General features: G+C 38.7%; 1 protein-coding gene across 2 annotated transcripts; it reads left to right on the top strand.

The window, feature by feature from the left end:
- The first annotated feature begins 1,120 nt into the window (after window positions 1-1,120).
- On the top strand, window positions 1,121-14,938 carry LOC139302676 (triadin-like). Of its 2 annotated transcripts, XM_070926381.1 has the most exons (7): window positions 1,121-1,224; window positions 5,907-6,105; window positions 8,622-8,663; window positions 11,103-11,120; window positions 13,515-13,562; window positions 13,856-14,017; window positions 14,709-14,938. In XM_070926381.1, the coding sequence occupies exons 2-7, from the start codon at window positions 5,919-5,921 to the stop codon at window positions 14,729-14,731; spliced, it is 480 nt and encodes a 159-aa protein (XP_070782482.1). In that variant the 5' UTR covers window positions 1,121-1,224; window positions 5,907-5,918; the 3' UTR covers window positions 14,732-14,938. The 2 variants fall into 2 exon arrangements, with proteins under 2 accessions (XP_070782482.1, XP_070782483.1); XM_070926382.1 differs by lacking the exon at window positions 11,103-11,120.
- Window positions 14,939-21,647: the final 6,709 nt, after the last annotated feature.

The following is a 21,647-nucleotide window of genomic DNA, read 5'->3' as shown; positions in this document are numbered from 1 at the left end:
GGGGGTCAGGTTACTCCTTCCAACTCGCACAGGCTCACACACCCTCTTTTAAACTGAGCCTCAAAAACAGGTTCTGACAGGGCTTAAGAACTCACACGGGGCTCAGCTAGATATTTATTCACTTATTTACTCTTCACTTTGACCTCTGTTGGACAAGGCAGGGCACTTTGGAGGAAATGTGTTTCCCCTGGAGGAAGTGCAGGAATGGTTCGGAGATTTAGAAGTTTATAACTCTGAGTTGTTTTCAAGGATACAAAGCGAATACGTTCCGTCTCTTGCCGTGTTAAAACTACTGGTGCTTTTACTGGAGGACCCATCAATCATTTAATATTGTCAAATCACATTAAAACAGACAATAGAATAAAGAAACATCAGTGATAGAACTACATCATTTGCTTTACAGGTGTAAGGGAATTGCCTTGATATTTGCCGTGAACAGGTCAGTACAGGGGGGTAAGGGATGGAGTAATGGGCCTCTCAGAGGAGAAAATACGGATGTAACATCAGCTGTTAGGTGCCTCTGGCTCCTTCCATCATTATAACATGATTAATAAGCTCCATGTTTCCGATACACAGAAGACTTTTAGACCTTCATGTCTTCGCTTTATTCTTTCCTCCTCTCTCGTTTTCCTCTCCATCCCTTGATCTTTTGCCCCTCTACATCCTGTTTTCTTCCTCTCCACTCTCTCTTCACTCCTCCTCTCTTTCTGAAGTCTCCCCTTCCATCTCCTGCTCCCTCCCTTCTCTTCCACTATCTCTCTATTTTGGACCCTCAGAGGGGGCAGGGTGACTCTCAGTAGGTCAACCGCTTCGCCCTGCTTCTCTTTCTGTCTCACCCTCTCCAGCATTTAACCAGCAAGAAACTCAACCTCAGAAACTTTGAATCAAGATTTTCTTGGACACAAACTGAAACCTTCAGGAGGAACTTCGACATTAACAAGAACAATAAAAAAACAAAGAATAGCTCACTGGATTTCCTTCCATTTTCTCCTGTGGGGAAGGTTTTAGTGTATTTTTAGACCTGCTGTGATCCAGCTTAACACAATTGCTGTGTGCCTTTTTGGTGTCGGATTTGAGTGTTGCCTCCATTGTCTTTTTCTCACAATCAACTGGGGCCAAAGAGGATTTAACGAAGGAGTTACATGTGTGTTTCTATGGTAACAGTACATTTTCCGAGCCTTTAAAGGACTGAAGGTTATCACTGAACATCCAGCAAACTCCAAGGTACTGTAAAAATCCATTTCACTCTAGCTGAACTTTATAATAATGATCTGCCACTGACGTTGCTGAATGCTGGAGGTCTATGCACCGTCCATACAGTTATTCTTTCTCCTTGTCATTTGAGATATCTACTAAAAGGTTAGCCACTACTAAGGTTATACTGCCAGACTTTACAAGGAGGAGAACTGCAACTTTAATGGTGTTCAAGAAATTTTGACGTTATGGTCAAGTAAGTTAAAATAATGACCATTTGTGTTGTAATATAGAGCACATGTAAGTACAATGTGTGCCATTAGCTCCTGTTAATATTTCCTCCCTTTGGTTTTTGAAGTGTACTGTACACATTACTTAACTTACATCAATTTATCTTCACATTTAGATTTTGTTTGACTTTGTAATGATTTTGTGACAGAAATGTTGAGGGAAAAGTGAGAGAAATAAACTTTAAAATCACATTTTTCCCTTCATGGTTAGATGCTACGCTGTAGCCTGTTGCTCTATTGCCACTTGCAGGTATAATAGTGCACTTAGTTTTAGTTTTGTAACTTTTAGTTACATCAAATATGTGCCTCTAAAATCTCACTTTTTTTAAAAACGATCAGTTAAAAAAGTATTTAACTCCCACACACTTGTGCCCCTTTAACACAGATTAGGTCCTCAGTGTAGACTGTAGAGTGAATTGTGAGCAGTTCAATCAGAGTAATTGTTTAATGTAAGGGATCCTTAGAGGCTTGAAGAGTTGAAAAAATTATATATTTTTCTTTTTTCTCCCTGATATCATCCTGGGATCTCTCAGATGTGTCTTGGGATCCCCAGGGGGTCCCGAACCCCAGGTTGGAAGCAACTGCATTGAAAATATTTGCTTTGAAGTTGAGATGGTCAATTACCTTTTTTCTCACTCTTTTTTCCTTTGTCCTTCCTCTGACAGTGCCATCATGTAGTTGCTCAAATGCAACCAAGAGCAATGGTGCACATAACACATACAACTCTTTTATCAGCTTATTCTGTTACAAGAAGCACCGTACGCTACTGTGCTTTTACTCTAAGTTGATGCCAGGTTGATATTGTATCATCAAGTAATGACGAATGGTGGAAGAAGTATTACTTATCCTTTACTTTACAAAACAGTTATTTGAATTAAAACATCTGAGAAGTTTAGAGGGGAAATCTCTCTGTGATTCACAACTTGTGAAAAAATGGTACTTAAGTGTATTTAGTCACTTCCTACCACATGTAATGATACCCAACAAGATGACTTTATAAGCTGTACCCTTTGCCATAAAGTTGGTAACAAGCGGGGTGATACATTTAATGACTCACACTTTCATAAGTGCCTTTGTCGCCTTTCATTTGCCCTCAAACACCGGTTAGTCGCCTGCACGCACACTGCTCTAATTCTGTTCGTTCCTTTGGTGTGGAGGAGGCAGCAGCAGCAGCAGTTGGTGGTAACAACAGGTGGGCCGGGTCATCTGGTTTTGAAAAAGAGGACAGACACATACGTACTGTAAGGCAAAAATGTTTCAGACTGTGACTCAGGCTGTGACAGAAACCATAAAATACGTGCCGTTTAAGAGAGGTATACTGTAATTACAGGAGAAGAATGGTAAAGTGGATGATTGCACAGTGCAGCTTTTTTATCTGTTGTAGGACATTTAGACGGCGTTCCAACCTTCTGTCATTGTAACATCGTGACTGTTTTACCTGCTGGGAATCAATATGTTGGCCTGACCAGCCGCTGCCAGGGCTTCACGAGATCAATGGTCAGCTTTTATATCTCACACACAAGCACTGTCAGCTCTACTTCTGAAATGACACACACACACACACACACACACACACACACACACGCCAGCTGTTGTTGGCCAGATCAATGGTTTTCTTTCTTGAATCAGACGCACACACAAAAGCACATTCGAGTGTGCGTGGGCAGAATTATGTTTAATTGATTTTGTAGTTTGTTATCTGAATGCAACAACGGAAAGGTCAGACTGAGACCAGCTACTGAATCAAAACACTTCAATTCTTCACGTTGTACAGCCATCATGGATGACATATATACACCGTACAATAGATAGAAAGATAGAGAGAGAGATTTTTGCAGTTTGTATACAAGAAATTACCATACTTTACCGTGTTAAACAGGAAATGTTAGCTGCTGCCAATGACACTACAAAGAGAGGGCAAAGTCAAGTGATTTAATACTTTCTTTGTTTTGTTTGTTGAGATTTGATTTGAAGATTTGAAGATAAGATCTGGAGATGTTTCATCACCAATTTTTAAAAATGCTTTTCATCCGTTTCCTATTGCATTGTGGGACACATAGTGTGCAACAACACCACACTCAAAAATCAAGCATTTTTTGATACGCATACAGACTGACAGACACAGGTATGGTGTTAGACATAGGCGTTTACCAGGAATGAAAAAAAAAAGTGAATTGCATTCTGGTAAATATAGAATCCAATGTTTTTAAAGCTTGACCCATAAAGCACTAAATGTCTAGATATCGTGACCCTTGCTGCATTCGTTTTGATCATTCTGTCTCTCTCAACTTTATGAAAGTACAATACTAAGTTGCTACTAGAATTCAGCCTTCAAGACTTAATTATTTTAGTTTATATTGTACTCATATGATCTGTATTCCAAGGTAAAGTTGTGTTTGATAAAATGACCACAAATTCATTTACACACAGAAAATCTGGGGCTAGGAAGTATAGAACATATCATTTATCTGCCATGAATTGTGTGACGCGTGCACTGCTTTTGATGGGAACTTGGAGGTACAAATACACAGAGGGATGGAGGGTTTAATCCGCAATTGCCAAAGTGCTCTTGCTTTTTGCATGAAGTTATAATGCTAGTTGCCGCAGTCAGTGTATAATAGTCTTTTGCAGTCGAGCACTTCTTCTTCTTCTTCTGGGTTTGAGTGTGCAGGCTACAGGCTATAATGTGGTCAATTTACTCAAGTGATTGGGTTTAACTCAGAGGTAGAAACATATATATGGAGAAAAGGCTTGAATTGTGCCATGAGGTGCATATACTATATAATGAGCAGACAGGGGAACATTGTCACCGATCTGCTCTCAGCTTCTGCTAATTGACAGTGAAGATGAGAACCATTAGAGTCCAAACCGCTACCTAATTGTGTCAACGGGGCTGTCATAATGAATGGTGTTAAATGCTTCAGCTGGACCGGCACAGAGCATACAGGACTCACATGGATCGGCATCCTTCAGGGCCTCATTAATAACCTTGAGAAGGGCATATTTCTTCCAAATGAGTCAGTCCTATTTTAATTCACATCTCTACCACTGTGTAACTATCACTTTATATTTGCAGATAAGCAGTGTGAGAGGCAAGCAGAGAAAAAGAGGGAAAAATAAATCATCTCGGGCGTTCATCGCAGCAGCCACATAATGAACACAAACAACCTGACGCGGGCGCGTAATCATGTTATGGCACGCGGCCCCACCGCCATACAATGATGAAAACTTTCTTTAGAGAAGTAATTTGTCTTGTAGAGCAGATTTTTCAGAGTGAGATAGAATTTAATCTCCTCATCACCTCGGGCAGTCTCTGTCTGTCTCTCTCTCTCTTGTTGCTCTCTCCCACTCTTTCCCCTCCTCATATCTGTCAATTTCATCCTCACACAAAGAAAAACAGAACATACTTGAATGATTCACACATCTATGTGAATAAACAGCTGCTGTGTGCATTAATCAAAAGAACTGGTAACATGAGCTCATATCAAGCACAGATTAAAGTTACACACATTGGGCTCAGTGGTGAATTCATGGTGGGAAGATGTCAGCATCATGTCATACGCTTGAAGTACCAACACCATCATTTGCTGTAACCCTGTGTTGCACTCAGTTTTAAAACCAAAAGCCTCAAGGCAAAGTGGACCCCTCCACCCCCGAAACACTCTCAAGGCTTCTGTAATTTATTTTGAAATTTTGTTTGTTTTAATGCTAATTGTCTTTACACGTGTCCACATGGTACAGAAAGCTACCACTAAAGCCAGACAATGTGTTGCTGCTGCACCCAGACATCTCTTTTTCATCACAGATGCTAATTGTATTGCGCGCTAATTCCTATAGATGTTTCTAGATACTGACAATTTTAATGGTGGATTCAGCAGTTCTAGAGACCTTGAAGAAACTACTATCTCAGCATAAACACTGTGGGATCTATATTGTCTCTTGGACAACAGGGACAAGATTATGTCGGCATCAAAGTTAAAAGGGCATATTATGGAAATTACACAGTACACAGTTCTGCACACTTTAAAGCTGCTATAATCAATATGTTACATTAACAATTAATCAAATAACTACTTGTATGTGAAAGGTGTTGTACTTAGTGACAAACCCACCCAACTTTGCAGTTCCCTTCAGATGTAAATTTTTTTTGGGTTTTCTGTCTCTTGTGAGTCCTCGCACTTCATGTACCACTTAAACATGCTTATCTCACTCAGTTAGCAGACCCATTTACTTTTTCTGTTTCAAGTGTGTTGTGGCATCTTTTATAGTGATTTGACAGTATACAATTTTCCTTAGTCACCTCCTCCACTCTTCTTCCATACTTCTCTTCGTGTCTCTCTTCCCTGTTCTCTTAATTTTATTCTTTCCTTTTCATAATTATGTCCTCTTATTTCTGTCCCGACCCCCTCTTCCTGTCCTCAGCTCTCTTCACCAATGAGCAGTCAAGCCAACGGCGGGGAGGCGGTCCCTCCAGCTCGGACCAATCAGAGGACGTTTTTGGATGACGTCATTTTGACCTTCACTTCACCTATGGCCTGGCTGCTGGTGGTGGCTCTGATCATCACATGGTCGGGAGTCGCCATCGTTCTCTTTGATCTGCTTGACCATAAAACTCTGGCAGGTAAAAAGAGTCATTGCTGATAATTTGTTTTTATATGAGATTTGGCATTTTAAGTAAAGCTCTGTCTTTACCTCTCAACAATGATTATAATTCCATGTGATTATAATGTGCTTGTAATGTTTTATTATGACACAACTCATTTCTACCCATTTTTCCACATATCATTTACACATCCATATTTCATCCAAACATTTTTCAGACATTTTTGAAGTAGACTTCAAAAGTGGACGTGCTCTCATGAAGGTCATCATTTCCAACAACGTCCATGTGTCAAGTTAGGGGACACACACAACACATGTTAATAACAACATGAAGTCTCAACATCTGTGCTGCTTTAAAGTAACATGTGGTATGTCGTGTGTTTCCCTTCACTTGACAGACAGACGTATTGAAAATGACCCAGTGTTTTCACACTCACACTCACATGTTCACCTATAGACTCTAACATTAATTAGTCCACCAGTTGACAGTTTATGTACCAGTGTAGTAATACAGCTGTGTACATATTGAGGTATAGCCACTCCTCATTTTCACTTAAACGTCTGACTCATACACTCGTAGAATGGATTGAAAGGGCACTTCCTGGAGTTAACATGCATACTAATAAGACAGCCACAGGTTGTAATCATTTTGATTAAAACATCTAGTAATTAAAAGTAATGATTTCTCTGGTTTACACGTTCTTCTTTAAAATGCTATACGTCACCTTCTGCTTCACTGAAGAAACTGAGAGCAGCTTTGTTTCCTCATATATCTTTTATCTCCAGCTCATGACTTGATTGTCTTCCGTGATCAAATTTCGTTTTCTGTGATCACACTTTAATTACTTCATTGTCATGAGATAACAGAAAATTAATTTCCCCGAGATCTCAACTACGTTTCTGATTGATTAAAGTAAATGCAGCAGATCTCTCCTTCAAACATTTTCAGTTGTGCTTAAGTTCTGCTGTCTATTCACTGGCACCATGATCACGCTCTGCACACCCATTAATTTATATCTTGAGGTAATGAGAAACGTCTGATTGCAGCATAACAGGAGAAATCAAGAGCAACAGTGCCGCACTCTGCAGCATGTTGTTTTATTTGTGTAAACATAGAGTCTGAGTGATTAACTACTACAGAAATCAAAACGCTACAAACAACAAATTAGCTATGCTAATGTGATTATACTCCAGTTATTATTTATTTTACATGTGACGCAAAAGTTTGACATTTTGGGAAATACTCTCATATCTGTCTCTTAAAGAAGGTTAGCTTAGCATGAAGACTGGATACAAGGCAAAACAGCTAGCCTGACTCTGTCTGAGAGTAGCTAAATTGCGCTAAAAGCGCTCTAATTGACGTGTTTTATCTCATTGGCTAGCTGTTTCCCCCTGTTTCCAGTCTTTATGCTAAGCTAACCCTAACCATCCACTGGCTGTAGTTTCATATTGAGTGTACAGACACGAGAATAGTTTCAGTCTTCTCTTCTAACTCTCGTCAACAACCAGACCAAGAAACTGTTATGAGATTAATATTGTATATTGCAATGACAATTTCAACATTTGAGGTATTGCTTTAATTGAATTAAGATCAATATATTAGCGTGCATGTTAACATCCTCATGGTAAACTGAGACTTAAACCATGTGTTTAGTACAATTTTCCTTTTTCCAATTTCATGTACTGAATCAGTGTTACTTTAAATGGTGACATTATTATATGGGTTGTGTGAAAGGATAATAGGTTGCAGTACAGTGCACCTCAGCTCCAAGTATTTTCACTATCCCTATCTGGTAACGCTTTATTTTACTGGGTCATAACTGTCATTTTCTAATAATTTACATGACATTTCCTGGAAATAATTGCGTAATTTGGTGCTAGTTATAAAAAAAACTGTCTTCAATTGGTACACTTTATTGCTAGAATGTCTGCTAAAGACACAAAAATGTGAAATTTGTCTAAAGACAAGCTTTCAATATATACTGTAAGGAGAATAAAGTTTTGAATGAATATTTATTTTGGTTAAAATTGAGGTTTTCTTTGAAGGACATTCCTACTTTCCCTATATTTAGTAACAAATGAAATTGCTCTTTCCAGAAAACGTCTTGGAAATGATAGGGACATTATGCAGAAATAATGGACCTGTAAAGTAAAGCATTACTTTATAGTCACATAAACATAATGCATGCACTGTACCGATCTAAATAGACCTGACACACAAAGGTCAAACTGCCTCTGATCTTCCAACCACACAACAGGAAATCAATCACTTTGATTTTGTCACAGGTGTATTGCTGTGAGCACTTAATTTACTATGATAATGACCTTTCTATCAATTCTACTCTTATCACTCCCACAACTACTACACATCATGTATCTGGACTATCCTACACTGTAAGGATAGTCCTGCCTCACACATCCAACACACTCATCTTTAACTCTCCTCACTCTCCTCCTTCCGTCACCTCCCCACCCCCCACCTCTTCACCTCTTCTCCATCCTCATGCTGTCAATCACCTGCCATCCCATCCAAAGAGTACACATCTTACTGTGACGACCCCGTGTGTTTATCTCCTGGTAAAAAACAAAACACAACAAAACCACTAACAGTTTGGCTGCTCTGCTTGCTTGTACTAAAGCGTTGCCTGTGACCGGACCAGAGAAAATCAAGATATACTTGATCCTTGTCTAGTACATGTCCAGCATTTCAAAAGGTGGGACTCTGTATTTGACATTTTAAAGGATAAATCAACCCTAAATCAACACAAAAACCGATGCCTGCTATTGGTCTAAACTTTCCACCAGCAGGTGTTTACCGCAAACTGTCAGACGCTAAACGTCTGTGGTGACCCTTGACAGCCCTAATGTGGGCGAAGCCACTGTGCTTGAAAGTTTTAAAGAGCTAGTTTTCTGTCCTAAGGGGTCACGTCAAAAATTTGCTGAGGTTTTCAGATATTGTCCCCTGAGAATGTGGACAGTTTTTACTATTTTGTACCTTTAGTAGAAAATGGTTCTCAAAGAAAACAGTCCACAGCCATGTCTGCGGATTATCCTGAGAAAAACCCTGTTCACACTTTTCTGTTTTGTCTGAATTACTCCCTCATGGCATTTTGTTCTCGGGATTGTACATTTTAAAGAAGAGAGAGCGAGACACAGCTAACAAGTTTGCTAACTTATAAGTAACAAGCTTCTAAATGTCAGTTAGCAAGCCTGTTAGCTCAGTTCGCAGTTTATTCAAAAGTATTTTGTACCTTTACCTCCTGACCGCCATCATGGGTCGCCAAAGCTCCATGGGGGGTCATGAAGCCTTCTTGATTTTAAGGGTGTAAGAATCTTTATATTTATAAAATACAATATACTTGCATTTAATTAATGAGGAAGACAACTAAATTTAAGGGTTATTTTAGAAGTTTATATCTTTATGGGTTTTTTTTATTACAAAGCCAGACTGCTTGGACTATTAAAGCAAAAGTATCATAGTAAAATTAAAAGAAAATAATACGGACATAGAATTGTGTTCCCAAAAATATAAGGAAAAATCATCTGATACATTGCAAATATCCACAGGAAAAAGTCTATTCAGAATTGTATACAAATTGCTAGTTTTACACAAACTTCCTGCAGGTTTAAAGTTCACTAGCTTAAATGATGAAGAGTTGATTCACCCATTGAGCATTGTTTCCTGATGTAAAACTTTTGTTAACTTACTTGTTCACTAGAATGTATTCTTGTTCTGATCTGCTATCAAATGCACACAGCCTGTGTTTATCAAGCTATAGAAGGACGGCAAATTAAAGGAAAACAATAACATCAAGTCTGGAAAGGTGTTTGACCACCATGAGCCTCCAGAACAGTTTCAGTGCCACTTGTTATAAATTCTCCCAAATCTCTGAAACTCTACTGGAGGGATGAACACCGTTCTTCCAGAAGATATTCCCTCATTTGGTGTTTTGATGATCGTGGTGTAGCGCACTGTCTTGAACTGAGATGGCCATAGTATGTGATTCACATGGTTTTTATACTTTAGTTTATAGATTTATGTTTCACTCATTTATGCAGGTTTTTCTTTAATTTGTCACCAGTCTGTGTATTCTCAGTCCCTGTCTGCAGGTGCATGACACGCGTGCCTGTGTTACTTGTGTGGAAGTGCACGTATATCTGTGTTTCCTCTGGACCTGCTAACAGTCCTCAATGACTAAGAAGCCGTGTGACACATAGGCATGAAATATTCATCTAGTATTGTGTCTGATGACAACAGTAAATCTGTAGGCCTGTTGGGATTTCAAATTGAATCATTTGTGCAATTTTGCTGAGTTATTTTCTTGTGACCGTTGGAAAATACAGTATGTTGAAGTTGATGCGGCAAACTTGGAACACAAAGTCCAGAGTTATCAATAACAGTCACAAATCTTTTTCTCTAAGTCAAGGAAACATCTCTAAGGATGGCCCTGAGCTGAGGAATAAATGCACACGAGAAGTGTCCCCTGTACATTGTAGTTATCTTCCATTTTCCTCCAAGCAAATACTTGCAAGTTGACAATGACAAAATGCTGGGCTGCATTTTTAATCATAAGGCATTTCTTCCACCATGACATTTCAATAAAGGCCAGTGTGTGTAAATGAAGGGGACATTTTTGGACAATAAAGAAGAAATGCAATTCTCCCTGAAAGAGCAGAGATAGAGTTGTGTGTGTGTGTGTGTGTGTGTGTGTGTGTGTGTGTGTGTGTGTGTGTGTGTGTGTGTGTGAGCATGTTTGTGTACAGAATAGACAAAGTAGCATCAGAAAAGGATACAGATATAGAAATGGGGAGACAGAGACACACATCCTTGCATTGACATACTATACAGAAAAATACAGTGATTCAGAAGTGGCAGAGAGTATAAAAAACAGTAGGGAGGAAGACAATGCAAAGATGTCAGAACTGTAGAGAAGGTGGAGGAGAGACAAAGAAGCAGCACTGTCAACAGTTTAATCAGTCATCTTATCAAACCCCTGTTCTTTCTTTCTCTGACAGAGAGGCAGATGCAACAAAGTAAGTAGTTCTTAATGTACGTGATTATCCTTGAAAAGGAGAACGGTTTAGATTGAGACGGATGGAAATGTTTCCACCATCCAGTATTACTGATGTCTGTGTTAAACTGTAAAACAAAAATGTCATGTGTCCACAATATTACTCTTCTGTGCAAGGTCAGTATCACACCTGTAAAGAAAGAGAGAAAAAATAAAGGAAGGAAGAAGGAAAGAAAGAAAGACAGATAGAAAGGAAGGAAGGAAGGAAGCATGATAGGAAGGGGAATGCAAAATGAAAAGAAGTGAAAAACAGAAAGAAAGAAAGAGAGTAAGAATGAGGAAGGAAAGAGGGAAAGACAGGAAGGAAAGGATGAGGGAGGATGCAAAGAAGGAAGGAAGGTGGGAAAAAAGGAGGAAAAGGAAGAAAGAAAAAAGAAACAGACGAGGCTATGTATCATTTAGCTTTCCTTATCCAGCTCAGATGTGTCTCTTCCAGCTACTTTTCTTCTGAGAGGTTTTTCTGAGCCTCTTGGGTTTCTTTTTTCTTTTTTTTTTAATCTCTGCGGCACAATTCGTATTTTTATTCTCTCTTTTCTTTATGTTCTATCATTTTGATGTGTCTGCTAAACTACACAAAACAAAAAAAACAAAGGCGGAAAGGTGGAGAGAAAGAAAAGTGACACAGGATAAGAACATGAAAGTAAGATTGTGACAGAAAATAGACTTAAAGAAAGAAGAGAGAAGAAAAGAGATATGGAGTGAAAAGAAAGAAAGACAGAGGAGAGAAAGGTGAAGTGGAAGAGAGACTGAATGAATAAGTAACGACAATAAAAGGACAACAGAGAGTTAGCAGGGGGGAAATGCTAGCCTTCTATTCCCAGTGTCTCCGGCACGGTCTGGAGTGCCAATCAAAGAAATGTCAGTGCATTAATCAGTTGTTTATGAGGATCCATTATACGTCTCCTGCTCACTGGGCAACAAACAGAAAACTTCTTCCACCTGGAGAGGCAAAATAAAGAGATCCTTTTATGGCTTTAGAGCCCCTAGTCATCATAATATAATATACATAATAATGTGCTAATTCACATGTCCCTCTGACACAAATGCAAAACGCCTGCACTGCAGCAGCGGCTACATGAGCACAGTCTGTTTTAACACCACTAGCAGCCCAAGATCTGAGTCAATATTATGGCCAGAGGAGCTTATACCAAAGTAAAATGATTACCTCACTTGTTACAGATACAGAGAAGCAGCTAAACATTTGGACAGCACACCCCCTGTATAGTATTGTACCGCGTGCACAGTGTATCAGCTATAATATGAAACAAAACACTTCTGCAATTCAATACAATATGTAACTGATGCAGTAGCAATTAGTTTTTAATGATATTTTTTGAGAAGCTGAGACACACAGCCAGACTTTAAAGCAAACGAGAAAATATGTGTTTTGGAGGCGCTGAGTGCTGCTGCTGGGACAAAGCCATCGTGATTAGCACAGAAGGGTTAATGTATGAAAAAGAAACTGTTGGTATAATTGACTAGCTGCATTGTTTTAAACTGCCTCCATTGCATCATTAGATACCAAATTATCACTTTTTTGGCAGTTGAACCCTGACATCACCTGTCTCCTGCATAAGTGAATATATGATTTGTACGATCATCCATTAAGTCTGCAAAAATGGTAATGATTGTAATGATTTGTTAAGATGTATTTTGTCCCGGATGTTCTGCCGCTGTTTCCTAGAAGGTCAGAGGTCAAATTGTCATGCAACATTGAAGCGGTCTACCTGATTAATTAAAGAGCTAAACAGACAAAGCAAGGATCCTGCTGGAGGAAGATAAACACAAATCTGGCAACCCAAAATCTGTCCTTATTATTGGCTTATAGCTGATCTATAAAGCACTAGTAAATGTTTTATTCACCATTAATAAAGGCATTAGTTACAACTTGTGACGCTTTTACAAAGGGTGCCTCATTAGAAAGTATGTTTCAATATGTTTTCTGGCACATGTGCCAACTTCAGACTGAGGAAACCAAAGGTTAGTGAGTGACACTCCTACACACTGGGACAGACAATGTCAATGAGTTGTTAGTTGTTTCTTGCTGTGTTCTCATTCAGCATGACCTCTGCATCATCCAGAAATAAGTCCTAACATGTTCTGTATGATGAAAAGTGTGTTTTGTGTGTGACGTTTTTTATTCTTATTGTTTGCAATTAAAGCAGCAAAGCGATAAATCTAAAGCTGCATGTGGCTGTGAATGATTGAAAATATGCAGTGCTGTGATTCTGACTTTATCTCTTTATGGATTCTCTCTTCTGTTGTCTCTTTGTCCTCTGCACCCTCTCAACCTGTATTTTACACTTCACTCATGTTGTGTCTGTTAACGTGGTGTTCGTGTCTCTCTCCCCCTCAGGTCTCCCTCCTCCTTCTGCCATCGCTAAGAGAGGTTTGAAGGCTAGAGGCAAGCAGAAAATTAATATATAAGTACTGTATATACATGCTATTTAATGCATACTACCTTTGTGAAGCTTCTCATGTTCATCTTCTGTTAAAACTGTGTGGTGTGTGAAGTGATCTCAACTCATTTTTGACACTGTAGTTTGTAGGTAGGAGTTCCTGATATTTTATCCACCCCCCAGTTTTGTTCAAGTCCAATTTTACTCATTAAGTAATTAATTAATTTCATAATATCCCACTCTACTCTGCTATAAGAGTTTGTTCTATTCCATTTTTCTATTTCTTTATTCTATTTAGGTGGTGTTCGTCCAATAAGATCGAGCCCTGCTGGAGTCCGTGCTGATGTCACAGCTCAGGAGAGCACTGACTGGTTGGAGATGGTATGGACTTTTGCAGCCAGTTTGGTAGCTCCTGATGAGGAGGAGGAAGGTATTCACCAGCTAACTGAAACCCTCACATGTAAGAAAACATCACCTCACACTAATTAACCATTTAGTGACGGAGATGATTCATAACTAATATCGTGAATAAGATGCTCGCCCCGCCTGCAATCTTATTCAGGACATGGCATTTACACACGCCAAATCATGAAGGAAACATTTTAATGTTCTGAATATACAAGGGCAATTCATCAGCATGGAAATGTACTGAATAACTCTTCTCATATATGCGGAAACCACATGTTTTTAGCTCAAATGCTCATCATGATAATCCAGGCTGTGCAGATTATAGTAATGATGGAGCTGTCAGAAAGTAATCACTCACTGACTAACTGAGTTATAACGAATATGATGCCCTTTTAACCCGCTACATTGTAGAGATATGATAGGCATAAAATAAACTTCCCATTTCACCTTCTTCATTCAATTATCAGAACCAACAGCTCATCAAAGATGCTATTAATTAACTATAATGAAAACTTGAACGTGTGCGTTTCACAATACTTCAAGGACACTTAATGGATGCGCTCATTCAAACTGATAGCGAGTTGCAGAAAGATATCTTAGTCTACCATGAACATAAGAAGCAGTTAATTGAAAGAGGTGAAAGGCCAAAACAACAGTAGACCGACAGAAGAGTAAGAAAACTGCAGCCTAATATATAATAACTGGGGTTGATGAACCTACTGTTTCCTCCTCTTGTCGTTCAGCTTTCCACTCTGAGGAGCTCTGAACAGGAGGAGCGTGAAAAGAGGACACGAATGGACAAGTACGAAGAGCTGGAGAGAGGAGGAAAAGGCAAAAAGAGATGAGTGTCTGACTGAAGAGGAGGATGTGTAGAAAGAGAAGGAGGAGGAGGAGGATGTACAGTTTATCACAGTTATGTTTCTTTCTGTTTGTCTGTGCTGGAATTTGATGAATAAAAAACTGCCAAATTGAACCCTTTGCTCTGGTTTCTTTTCTGAGTGTAATTAAAATGCCATCAAAGTACCCATATCTGTGTACTGCACACCGTTTTCTAGATTTGCTCTTAAACAGTGAATATAGGTGAGCCTATTTTGGGAAAAAAAACATATTTTAAATCAACGGTGTAATAACCGGCACATTGTATTCCTCTAAGTTCTTCTTACTTTTTACTACTAAACTGACAAAATGTAGTAAAAGATTTTAGGAAATTAGTTTAAAAGAGAAATTTCTTTTCACACTTTATTTTTCTTTTTACAAGCCATTTTAATAATTTACACATTATTTATTTAGGTATTCAGTTACACTCAACTTAATTATTTAACAAACAATATTATTTTTTGATGTTTTCAGTTATATTTTTGAATTGTCTGATAACCTTTCACTACATTTTGTCAGTTCAGGGACTCCATACACTACACTGCACTTAACATATTCAGAATATATATACATTAACAATTGTTTTGCATATACAAAAAATATTTCCTTATAAACCATCAAACATACAAACACACACACACAGCTTGTTTTGTCACTTAAGGAGGACTTTGCATTGACTTACATTCATCCCCTTGAGACTTACTCTAACCTTAACTAAACCACTAACCATACATTTATCCAAGTCTTAACCCTAAAATGCCAATTGTTACCAGTTTTTTGTAAAATAAATATAGTGCACACTGTTAAGCAATGTGGCAGTCAAAAAAGCAAACTGTATTGCCCTTCATTTCCTTCCTCCCTCTACCTCTCCAGTCTTTCAATCTGTCTGTGCAGCAGGTGGTCTGAGTCGGAGATGACCAATGACTAACAAGCCCCCAAGTCGACACCAGTGATGAGGTACGACTACAGCAACAACCTGCCGGACAGAAAGATGAACAGTTATGCCAGGAGGAAGGCGACATGGAAGAGATAAGTATCAACTCGCCTGCAGTGGGCCCCTCCAGTATCAGACTGGGTGACTCCAACAGAGCGCTTGAACATTAGAAGTAGATGATGGTGGGCGACAGAGAGAAAACACTAGACTGCAAATCCATAATTCTTCTTGAGATAAAGAGGACAGCATGATAGTTAAAACAAAACAGAACTGAATACAGGGGGCGAGATAATAAAAAAATGGACTGTAAGCCTGAGCATGAGATCAACAGCAAGATACCTTATATAGCCTCATGTAACCTTAGCAATTCAACATGCAACCAAAGCAAAACCAGGCATTACAAATTCAATGAAGACAATGAGAGGGGGAAGTACTGCAACTTGAAACACTCACATGTCTGTTAAAATATATTTATAATTCCTTAAATTGATGAATTTTTGAATTTTGAATTAAATTTCCATGGCTATTTTTGTAGTCCAGAAAGGGTGAGTACAGTAAAAACTCCATTACACGTGTACTACAATTTTACTCAGGTCAAAGTACAGAAGTTCAGTAGTGTTGAAAGTAGCAAAATAAAAATATTCATTAGATGCCTACATTGAATTATTGTATCATTATTAATGATGCATTAACATGTAAGCAGCACTTAACTGTTGTAGTTGGTGGAGGTGGAACTAATTTTAACTACTTTGTGTGCAAAAGATTAAAGGTGTCAGATTAAAACATGTGAAGCATGTGACGCATCAGGCTCTGAGTTATCTATTATTGATATCTATGTAGCCACACGCTAATGGAGGCAAAACACCAAATCAACCAAGAAGAAGACGAAGCCATCCTGACTCAGCTTAGGTCAATGTCCACCGGACGATTGTTGCTCTTCTACAATACATCCGCAAAGTTCTCATATGATGTTAATTCTTATCCTCAATGCTTGAGGCTTCATACTCCTTTCCTTTCCCGAGTACTTCTATGCAAACATTACATTTAACAGCAGTATTTTGTCATCTTGTTATTTGATATTTGATCATTTTGCAGACAATCTGATGGTGTGCCTATGTGCTGTAAATAGAAAAGGAATATAACAGCAATGAATGTTGACCATTATCCCTTCTGTCTCTCATTCATGTCATCTCCTTGACAAATATGATCTGCTTTTTGTCTGCAGCCTCAAATGGCAACGTTTGTACAACTAACAAAATGTAAATAGGATACATTAATGTTTAATTAGAATGAGTCGGCTTGCAATCGGTTTTGTGGGAATGTGCTTCTGGCGTAATGAAATTGTCATGAAATTAAAATGAAATTAGAATGAAATCATAACTTTATTACTGCTCTAATGGAGCTTTAACCACGTATTAGTGAACATATCAGCGTAGCACAAAATCTCTGTGCAGGGAGTTGATTCGGTAAATTACATTAGATTATCATCTGTTCAGACATGCGTTGCAAGATATTTTAATAGAAATCATATCAGACATTTTTTCTTAGTCCAGAACATGTCACGTGATGTAATGACCTGCTTATAAGAGGTAAAAGTAAAAAATACACCTTGGAACAAGTAAAGTGTAGGCTATTTATCTGTATTTCTTGACTGAAAACCTCTTCAGCAATGTACAGCAGCTCAAATTTGAAGATAAAGTCACTTTACACAAGCTTATTTTTCTCTGTGGAGATGTTAATGAAAAGAGCCTTTGATTTGCCAAAGCAAACACTCCTCTCCAACACACACTTGCAACGTCTCATCACGTTTTAAGTAAATGAACAACAATGAACACCACTTTACTTTGGTAATGGTTTGTTTAGGAGCTGAGCAGCATCCAGATGGTGATTTAGCACAGAATTATAGGTAAAATGATGAACAATCTTTAATTAAACAGTGTAGTTTGACTGTACAAACAAAATTCAAACAAAGAGGGTGCAGTGTGGGAAACGGGATTGCATTTTAATACTGTCATGATCACTATAACTTGGAATAGTTTATTTTGGGTGACACCAAAAAAGAAGTTAGATGAGAAGAACGGTACCACTTGATACCACTCTCTGAAAGAAGCTACTCCCAGCAGCCGGTTAGCTTAGCTTAGCACAAAGACTGGGAGCAGTGGGAAACAGCTAGCCTGGTAACTTCCTGAGGTCTTGCCGTCAACATGTTGTTTGTATACTACATGTCTTTTGCACAGATTAAACAAATGAGTTGTAATGCATTTAGAGGTTTTGGAAGGCGGATTTTGTTACCTTTAGACAGAGCCAGGCTAGTTGTTTCCCCCTGTTTCTTTATGCTAAGCTAAAGCAGCCGGCCACTTGCAGAAATAGTTAGCTTCATATTTAGCTGACAGACATGAGAGTGGAATTGATCATCTCACCCAACTCTTGGCAAAAAAGCAAATAAACGTATTTCCCAAAATGTTTCCCAAGTGTTCTTTTACAGTGAAAGTCTGGTTACCAGAAAATCAATGGATACTTACTGTATATTATAACTAGCACCAGCAGTAGTAGAATCAAACATATATATATTTCCATTTCAATATTGGCTACCGCAGTAGACTCACAGTAGGGAAGAGAGAAGCCAGGATGGTGTGGTCATGTGTAAAGAAGGGTCCTGTTGGAGATGAACTAACTACATGCTGGGGGAGATCCTTGTATTGGCCAGGACATGCTGGCAGAATTATAAGTCAGCTGACCTGGAAAAGACTGCTGCAGTGCTTTCCTCCAGTTACTCATCTCAAATACATGATTTTTTTCAACCAAGCATTTAACCTCCAGAAAGCACTATTGAAAGAGACTATTGCCAGACCTGTGTATCATGTTTTTTTAAAGCTTTAAAACATTTTCTGCCAGGAATTCTGCGTCAGCTTTCAAATGTTTCTTGCGTTAAATTGCAACAAGAATCTCTTCATTTACAACACGAAGAAACGTGGTCCGACATCCATTGTTGTGGTTTTCATTACTGGTATCAAAATGTAAATGGTATTCAGTTTCATCAACGAGATAATGTGATGGGGTAAGGCCGTTTAATCTTTGAATAATTGACAAAAAAAATACTGACACACACACACACACACACACCTGCCTTTAGATTCCCGGCAGTAAAAGACATGAATAATGGATCTTAGTTTTCCCTGGCCGGAGGGAGAAGCTTTTAAACATAATTTGTTACTTTAATTTATTTACACAACCTGGCAACCCTGGCCCTCAGGCTAGGTGCATTACACAGGACTGAACTGCACTGGGAGGGGTACATTCCCAGACGTACACACAAATGAAAAAGTGCATATCATTGACACACACACATACACTCCTCTGCACCAGGTCTGACACGTATTCTTGTATCACTTTTATGCAAATTCAATCTCAGAGACAATCTGTCTGTTTCACACATTCACAAAGAAATAAGTGTTAATATTTAATAATGGTGCATCATCAGTCTATCAGCATCTCATCGCAACCACTGATCTCCAAGAAGTGTATTCTTCAGAAATACATTTTCACTCTTGACGGATTGACAGTGTTTAAGGGCAACGTTGAATCTGGAGCACAGCAAGTGTCAGAATGCAACTTTGACTTAATGCAGTTAGACAATATTTAACATTTTCAGTGTTTTATAATGGCTGTACAAAAACAGATAACATTTGTTAAAACAGAAGGCAAACCTGCCGCAAACCACCCTGGGGGAATAATGAGCATGACAGGATTATACTTGGCAAGTGAAGGAAATTACACAACTCTGATGGAAACTGTACTAATGATCCAAAAACAAGCAGTATATTTCCTTCTCTACTTCTTCTGCGTTGCCAGATTTTTGTCCCCCCCGCTATCCGCAGCTGTTGAGGGTTGGTTGGGATGCCAGGTCCAAACTGTCGTTACAGTAGTGTTACATGTAGCAGAGGCTGCCAACTTCTGATGGGGTGTTCAAAGTCAGTGTTAGTTTAATGTATAAGGAAATGTGTGTGTGTGTGTGTGTGTGTGTGTGTGTGTGTGTGTGTGTGGCAGAGTCATCACTGAACTCTGTGAACTCTCTGCTAGACACGCAAAACCACAGCTCTCTAGATTTAGCACTTGCCTTGCTTTATGATGTATAATTCATGATTTCCGATCCTTACATGTACATAAAATAGCAATTTTACATACGTATCATGTAACCCCACAAATCTCTAGTTCTGTGTTTTGATTTGAGACAGCAGCCTTTTGATATCTTCTATCCCGGGCGTCCTATAAATCCAAAACAGATTTCAGGATCCGCAGAGCCACCAACCTTTGATTACACTCACCCCATGATGAGTTCATGTTGCCAAAAGTCCAGAGTGTGTTTACAGACGGTGTTTACAGTTTAGCCGCCCATGATCCCGCTGTGTAATAATCATAATCACAATAAGCTGTTTACTCTACATGCATCTTCAGATCCCATCATTAATACTTCTTGAAGCCGTAATATTAGACAGAAATCAGACGCTAAGCACAAAATCCAACATTTGACTGGATTATGAGTTTGCAGGAGCCTACACGCTGGCCAGTGTTACAGTAGCACACTGCTGCTACTGTTATTACTGTCTCAGCGGGCATTTGGGGGCTTTTCAGAACTGGTTGTTGCACAGAAATATTAAACCTTCGATATAGTTCTTGAAATCCAGAATTCAATTTTAATATTAATGTAACTGTGAATGCACCCATGGTCCTTTGTGCAATTATTTTTGCACATGCTGTGGCACAAAGCTTCCCAAGACCTCCAATTATGGTTTGGTTTTTTAATGGCATGTAAGGTGAATGAAGGTGTCACGAGTCAAATAAGCACCATCGTTGCTCTTATTGCAATGTATAAGGAGAGGTTATGTAAGTTATGAGTAGTGTCTGTTCTTCAAAAGAAGTTCTTCACAATGTTTTTCTCTACGGCAACCAGCATTTGACCAGTATAAGGAAGCCTGATAGGTCATTGGTAACAAGAAAACCAGTTGTGTCAAAGGTTGTAAGTCACTAATGATTGTTCTTACAGGAACTGCAATCTGGTCAATCATTAATGATTTCTTATTTCTCCATTTTGTGTAATATGCTTATTCGCTTTCTTGCTGAGAGTTAGAGGAGAAGGTTAACACCATTCTCATGTTTCTACGTTAGATAAAGAGCAAGAGCTAACAGCTGGTTAGCTTAGCTTAGCATAAAGACTGTAAATAGCTAGCCTCACTTAGTCCAAAGCACCTCTAAAGCTCTCTAATTAACATGTTGTTGCTGTTTCCCCCTGCTACCAGTCTTTATGCTAAGCTAAGCTAACAGCTGGCTGCTGGCTCCAGCTCTATATTTACAGTTATGAGAGTGCTATCAATCTTCTCATCTAACTCTTGGCTTGAAAGCAAATAAGCACACCTCACAAAATGTTAAACTATGTCTTTAAAGGGACACAACTGACAGGGAGCCTGACGCTGGAGAGCTGATGTGAGGTAACACAGAATATATTATTATCAGGGTGGGCAGAACTTCCACTAATGAGTGCATTCATTTGCGTGTGTGTGAGTGTGTATGTGTGTGAAAGTGTCATATATTTCACAACAAGAAATTAGTCTCTATTAAAACACAGCACAGCATAGGAACGCATCTGAATAACTAGGTAACTAAGCTGAACTGAATATTACTAAATACAGCAATTTATCAAAGCACAGACAAACAGATACTGTGCACTGAAGAGAAGCAAAGTAAAACAATGTTAATAAAATTCCACATTTTCAAAACAAAAAGTATCTTTGTTCCAACTAGCTCATGTGAAAGCTTTGGTTTAAACTATTAAATCTGTTTCTGTGTTTCTGTGGTGTACCATGTTATTCTTTGG

Source organism: Enoplosus armatus, chromosome 19, assembly GCF_043641665.1.
Source record: "Enoplosus armatus isolate fEnoArm2 chromosome 19, fEnoArm2.hap1, whole genome shotgun sequence".
Taxonomy (NCBI): Eukaryota; Metazoa; Chordata; class Actinopteri; order Centrarchiformes; family Enoplosidae; genus Enoplosus; species Enoplosus armatus.
This window is presented reverse-complemented; position numbering and strand designations above follow the sequence as displayed.

Bases quoted from the DNA above. Each gene is read 5' to 3' on its own strand.
- LOC139302676 (XM_070926381.1), top strand. From the start codon at position 5,919: ATGAGCAGTCAAGCCAACGGCGGGGAGGCGGTCCCTCCAGCTCGGACC. The intron at 6,106-8,621 runs GTAAAAAGAGTC...TCCCATCCAAAG, and splicing joins TGACCATAAAACTCTGGCAG to AGTACACATCTTACTGTGAC. The intron at 14,018-14,708 runs GTAAGAAAACAT...CTTGTCGTTCAG, and splicing joins GCTAACTGAAACCCTCACAT to CTTTCCACTCTGAGGAGCTC.